Source organism: Trachurus trachurus, assembly GCF_905171665.1.
Source record: "Trachurus trachurus genome assembly, chromosome: 21".
In the NCBI taxonomy this organism is placed as follows: domain Eukaryota; kingdom Metazoa; phylum Chordata; class Actinopteri; order Carangiformes; family Carangidae; genus Trachurus; species Trachurus trachurus.
This window is the reverse complement of record NC_139899.1, coordinates 24,452,467-24,458,668: the sequence shown is the minus strand read 5'-3', so window position 1 is coordinate 24,458,668 and position 6,202 is coordinate 24,452,467. Positions and strand designations below refer to the sequence as shown.

Below are 6,202 nucleotides of genomic sequence, written 5' to 3'. Positions count from 1 at the left end.
GTTCAATATTTTGGCAAATTCTCCTATCATCATAATCCCTATAGTCATAGGAGTTGGGTCATTACCTTTAATTATCGGTGTATGTTGTTTTGAGATTGGCGGGGCAGAGACGGGAGCTGCTCAGTGAACACAATGGAGGTGAATGGTACAGGTTCCCTGTCCTTCATCAAACTCATCAAATACACAATCCAACAACTCCAAAACACCCTGGTGGAGGAGTTGTGACCTGCACATTCACCACGCTATGAGATAATCATGTAACGTGTTTTCGAGGCAAATGCGTAGCCAAATATTTGCTTCATGTGTCGTAATGTTAAATAATTATACATACATATATATGATTATTTCATAGTGTGGTGGGCTCTGCCCCGTGGATCTCAAAACAACATGCACCGACAATTAAGGGTAATGAACCAACTCCTATGACTATAGGGATTATGGCAATAGGCGGATTTGCCAAAATGTTGAACTATCCCTTTAAAGTTTTGTCAATCAAGGTTGCTATGCGACAGGAGCTGCGCTTTATGTCGCAATGTTAATGGCGAGCGCAGCTGATGACGCACCGAAGTAAATACACTGTAGACGTTCATGGTCTTCAGCGGCTACACAGGGGCCGACGCCTGAGGAGGCCGCTGAGTTGGGACACTGACCGGCTTCACATTCAGAAGCTAAAGAGCCTTAAAGTTATCTGTGACACTTATCATCATTATTATATCAATAGCGTGACTTAACTTGCAACACACGAGCCTGTGACAAAACATCCACGTTTGCCTGAAACTGACAGAAGCGGAAACAAGGAAACATTTTGAGCCTCAAAGACAGTTTTAAAAGCTGGTCGTTCTGTGCTATGGGCACTTGAGAAATTACAATTATTGCCTTCTTATGTCACCGTGACGATGCCTGCAGTTAGACTGTGTTGTGAATAAATAATCTGCCACCACTTCCACTTATTAGGCACCCTTTATAAAATGTTTATAACTTAAAAAGCCGGTTACTAATGCTTTATAGGTCGGTTATAAGCCATTAATTTAAAAGCAACTTTTGAGTGGCAGGTTGCAAAACACTTTAACTTCATCATTAATGGTGAAATCATGCAGAGCATTTCACCTTCTAATAAGACGGCAAGTCATTAAGTGCTATCTCACTAACTATAAGGTTAACAACCATAGTAAGTAAGTAATCAGCTACTACAAATTATTTTACAACAATAGAAAAACAAATCAAATGGATTTTGATCCAGATTCTCGTTTTTTCAGAGGGTCAGAGGTCAAATGCTCCTTTAGAGCAGGTAACACGATGAACTAAAGAGTTTAAAGAAGAGGAACTGTGCTACTATAGGAAGATAAAGGTTAACCACATGTATCTATAAAGTATTAGTACATGATAGGACTCATAAACCCTTTATAAAGGCTGCCTCAACTACTAATCATTACCAACAATGGTGCAGCATTAAGGACAAATCTAGCATGTGCTGACTGTTATTTTCTTTTCTTTTTTTTTTACCTGATTTTATAACTTCTGTTCATTTAATATTAAATGTTTTCACACACGCACACACACACCCCAGTTAAAGATGTTTTTTAAACCTTTTTTCAAAATACTGGAACAAAAATCTACCGTGCTCTGAAACTGTTGCAGAACATAAGACAACACTGGTGAAATTGTCTTTCAAATAAAAACATATTGCATAAACACAACACGCCTCTTTTTTTTGTTTTCATAAACATAAAGTTGGACTAAATTATTGTTATTTTGTTTTCTGTTCATTGTTCAGCTGTTTTTTTCTGTTTGTGACAGGTTGTTATTTTGCCGTTCCCATTATTCAACCTCAGAGGTAACACTTGGATTTTCATTAAATGTGCAGATTTCACAATTTAGTTTTCAAGAAAGTCGACTTACAACCTGCACAGCTTTATCCTTCTCACACCGGTCACCATTTTTGTGCCCATTTTTTCGTCTTATTTTTTTAGGCTGTGGCAAAGCAAAATGACCTTCCTAGTCTTTTATTTCCTTGTCTGTTAGTAGTCTGCAGGGTGGTGATTCAACCATGTTAATACGATGCTTGAAGGCTGAAAACGCAGAAAGGTGGGCACAAAATCACAGAAATATTTCCAGAAATTTACTGTGACATCTGCAGCTTTGCAGACACAAATTGTATTATTTTCAAAAGTGTGTGAGAATGAAGAGAAGGAGGCAGGGTGCTGCAGGAGCTTGGTGTGCTTTATTGGCTACTGATTAAAGGTAGAAGACTTGCCTTACACCAGAACCTAAATAATCGGAAGAAAACAAAACACACACATTCTACTAGTGGCCAGCCTTCAGTGTATAGGAGGGAAGACTGAGGCTTGTCTCATTCAACTCTTCAGGAGTGGTTTAATCGTGGAGGAGGTAGTTGTTAACTGACTCCTTGTAAGTTTCATTGTTATATCGTTAACTTTCTCTCTCTTTCTCCATAGAACTTCCATTAAAGGCACAACAGGAACTACTTGAGCCCTTTGTCTTTATGTGAACATACTTTCTCGGTACAACTTGGACAAACAATGTTTTATATATATTAAATATTAGTGTAATTTACAACATAATGGGCCAGGATGTAGGTCAGTGACTCTTGCTTCTTCCAAGACGGCGTCTCGGAACAGTTAAACAATCTAAAATAGTAAAATAGTAGGCATAGTATGTATAATCAGAAATATTTATAGTTGTCGTGTCACGATGCTTATATCACATCCACAGGAAACGGGGGCAGCAGCATATGAATGATAACAGACTTACCAACGAGCATTACAACACAAAATCAAATACAGTTACGGAGCTACAAGAAACCAAAAAGCTACACAATTGCACGAAGCCATAGTTGTGATCAAAGTAGGACCAAACGGTTTGCCCTGTGGATGCGTCTCGCCCACTCCGGAGGGACGTTGGGCGGGCTTTGTCTTTAAATTGCTTCAACGTAGTTGGCTGGCAGCATGCCGGTCTTGCCGGTACGCTGCACGGTGCCGTACATCCAGCCCTCGTCGATGGCCTGCACGTTGACGATGACGTCGCCATCCTTGAAGGACACCTCGTCGTTGTCGGCCGCGCCGTAGTCATACATGGCACGCACGGTTTTCTGCAGAGAGCAAAGACAGATCAGTCAGAGTCGGTGTGTTTTAAGGACTAATCTGTTATAAAAGCAGAAATTAATTGACCCTGCCAACAAATATTTTGGGCTGTATCCAACATATTTGTTATTCCTACGCTCCATTAATGATCTGCCCCGCTTCTGCACTCATTACTATGAGCACACTGTTCCACCAGTGCTCTACTAATGCACTGCTGGAAACCGTCCAAACAAATGCACTTATGTAGATTTAACTTTAAAGGGATAGTTCAACATTTTGGCAAATTGGCCCATTGCCACAATCCCTATTTAGCAGTAGGTCCGTTACCTTTAATTGTCGGTTTTAGAACATCGGAGCAGAGCCGTGAGCTGCTCAGAGCTACGCTACAGAAGCTAATGGGATTTCTTGGTTTCCCTCATCAAACTCATCAAATACACAATCCAACAACTCCAAAACGCTCTTGTGGACAAGTTGTGACCTGCACATTCACCACGCTATGAGATAATAACAGAACGTTACCAGACGGAGTTGTTTTAGAGGTAAATTCATGCAAAACCGCTGATGCGCGTTCCCGTCGGTAGCAGTTTTTCAGCAAGCAGTCTCTGCATTTGCCTCGAATACAACTCTGTCTCGTAACTTTCTGTTATTACCTCATAGCGTGGTGAATGTGCAGGTCACAACGCCTCCATAGCATAGCTCTGAGCAGCTCACGGCTCTGCTCCACCGTTCTAAAAATAGCTTGCACTGACAATTAAAGGTAACGGACCTACTGCTATGACTATAGGGATTATGGCAATGGGCCAATTTGCCAAAATGTTGAACTATCCCTTTAGAACGACTTGGCATCAGGCTGAACAGCACTGTGTCACTATGTCACTGTCCTCTCTGGCTGCAGTGATGCATCACCGGCTGGATCCTTGTTCACTTGTTCAACCCTTCAGCAGGATGAGAGGTTGAACCACAGGACGCCACTTGTTACGTTCCTCTGATCTTTCCCTACTGGTGTGTGTGTGTGTGTGTGTGTGTGTGTGTGTGTGTGTGTGTGTGATGTGATGTGATGTGCTACTAACTCCAGTGGTAGAGGGGTGAGAGGGGATGGAGGACACGGTGGTCTGCTGGGTGGCCACTGAGGATGACCTCTGCTGCAGCTCCACAGTCTTAGCATGCTGGTAGCCTGCAGGTGGAAAAGAGAGAGATGCTACGTATAAACCACATATTTGATCTGAACACTGTGTTTTCTGTAGTTTGCTGCAGTCGTGACTCTGAGTCATTACCAATAGAGGAGGTCATGAAGCCGTTGCTGTAGAGGGACATGTGGTGATCGGCGTCCTGGGACTGATCAGACTTCTCATCGGCCATGCCGCTCAGAGCGCTGGTGGAGCGGGAGTGCTCCTTGCTGCGGCGCTGAGCTTGCACTGTGAGAACAACGTCAGAGTTACGACAGAAATGACGACATGTAATATACAGTCAAACTATCTGAAGTGACACTAAGATCATTCTAGTTGTGACTGGAATAGATCTGTTAAATTTAACTCTCTGCATTGGTCGAAGTTTTCAAGGCGCACAAGTTTTCAAAAAACTCACCTGTTTCGACAGGCTTTTGAACTGTATGATACCTAATTAATGCCTAATTCTGTCTCTTTCTCCGTTCTCTATCTGTATGCTGTGTTTTTTTATGTTTTGTGAAGCACTTTGTGACTACGTGCTGCAAAAAGTGCTATATAAATAAAGAATTATTATTATTATTATTATTATTATAAATCTAGGTCATATTATTATTAATGTATTCATATTTATTGATACAGTGACAGTCAAATGCTTGGACACATGTAATCGAAGTGTCACAAGCAAGTTGCTGTAAAACATACTGAGCACAGTCTCCACCTCGATTTCAGTTTTCAGTTGGATTCAATGATTTGTTGGATTTGTTTCTCATCTCACCTGACATCATGTGCAGACTCCTGGACTGGATGTTGTCCTCAGCGGGGTCGTAGTCAAACACAGAGCCGGGGTTTGTGCGCCACACACGCAGATCTGAAGGCACAGATACAAGAAGTAAAACAGTCAAATAACTGAGCTCAGCCTCCTGACAGTTGTGCAGCTTTAGTTTCCCACTGACGACTGATTGAATGGTTGTGTTTAAGTTTGCAGCTGTACCGGTGATGGTCTCCTGGTCGTGCTCGATGGCGCGTCTCCTCTCCATCTCCACCACGCGCCTCTGGATGCCACGGTAGTTGATGTCGCTGAAGTCCTGGGTGTTCTTCTTCACGCGCTCCGTCACAGGGTCGGAGGTGGTGGGAGTGAAGCTGCCCTTGCTCTTCTCAAAGTCCTCATGGTATCTCACCTGAAGGTCATGGATCACAGTCATAAATACATGCATATATTTGTGTATATTTGTAATTTAAAAAAAGACTGTCATCCCTTTTTTAAATTCACTTCACAATCCAGATCGATGCTGTCCTCTCAGTTATTAAATTAATTTACCAAATTATTACAGCTGACAGGCATTTAAGACCAAAAAATACACAAGTCACATAGTTGTATATATTTTTAGGATGCAGCACACTGGTGACATTGTGTATTTCTCCTCTTGTCAACAGTTCTCATTCATTCAGCCAGACCTAAAATGAATTGAGCCAAATAACAAGTCGACAAAGTCTCATACAGCTCCTCTCTCTGAGCTCCATTGTTGAAACAGATAATGAGTCCCAGTGACTCAGTCCTGCTGCTGTAGATACTAACAGGACACTATTACATGCTCTGTCTGTGTGTGTGTGTGTGTGTGTGTGTGTGTGTGTCTTTGCTGGAAATAGTCCCCTAACAAGTGCACTATTCACTCACTGTCTTACTGTCTTACTGTTTTTTTTTAATTCACATTTTATTTTGTCTTCTGAAGAAGAAATGGTTTAGGGCTGAAATCTACTGGCCGGTTGGAGACTTCATGAACTAGTAAAAGTTGATAATGATGATAATAATCTCCATTTATACAGCATCTTTCTACTACTTCAAAAAGATTTGAAATGGTAAAAAAAAGAAAAGAAAAAGTAGAGACAGTAAACATGCACTTTTTAAAACTCAAATTAAAACTGAATTAAAAACTT

General features: G+C 41.4%; 1 protein-coding gene across 10 annotated transcripts in view; it reads right to left on the bottom strand.

Moving 5' to 3' along the window:
* Positions 1-2,202: 2,202 nt before the first annotated feature.
* The window catches only part of neb (nebulin), a 61,619-nt gene continuing 57,619 nt past the window's right edge, over positions 2,203-6,202 (bottom strand). For all 10 annotated transcript variants that reach the window (XM_083996761.1, XM_083996764.1, XM_083996766.1 and 7 more), the window contains 5 exons: positions 5,259-5,445; positions 5,043-5,135; positions 4,376-4,516; positions 4,172-4,275; positions 2,203-3,109 (listed from right to left, as the gene is read on the bottom strand). In XM_083996761.1, coding sequence (XP_083852887.1) covers positions 2,936-3,109; positions 4,172-4,275; positions 4,376-4,516; positions 5,043-5,135; positions 5,259-5,445 — 699 coding nt within the window. In that variant the 3' untranslated portion in view covers positions 2,203-2,935. The remainder of the gene's footprint in view (positions 3,110-4,171; positions 4,276-4,375; positions 4,517-5,042; positions 5,136-5,258; positions 5,446-6,202) is intronic.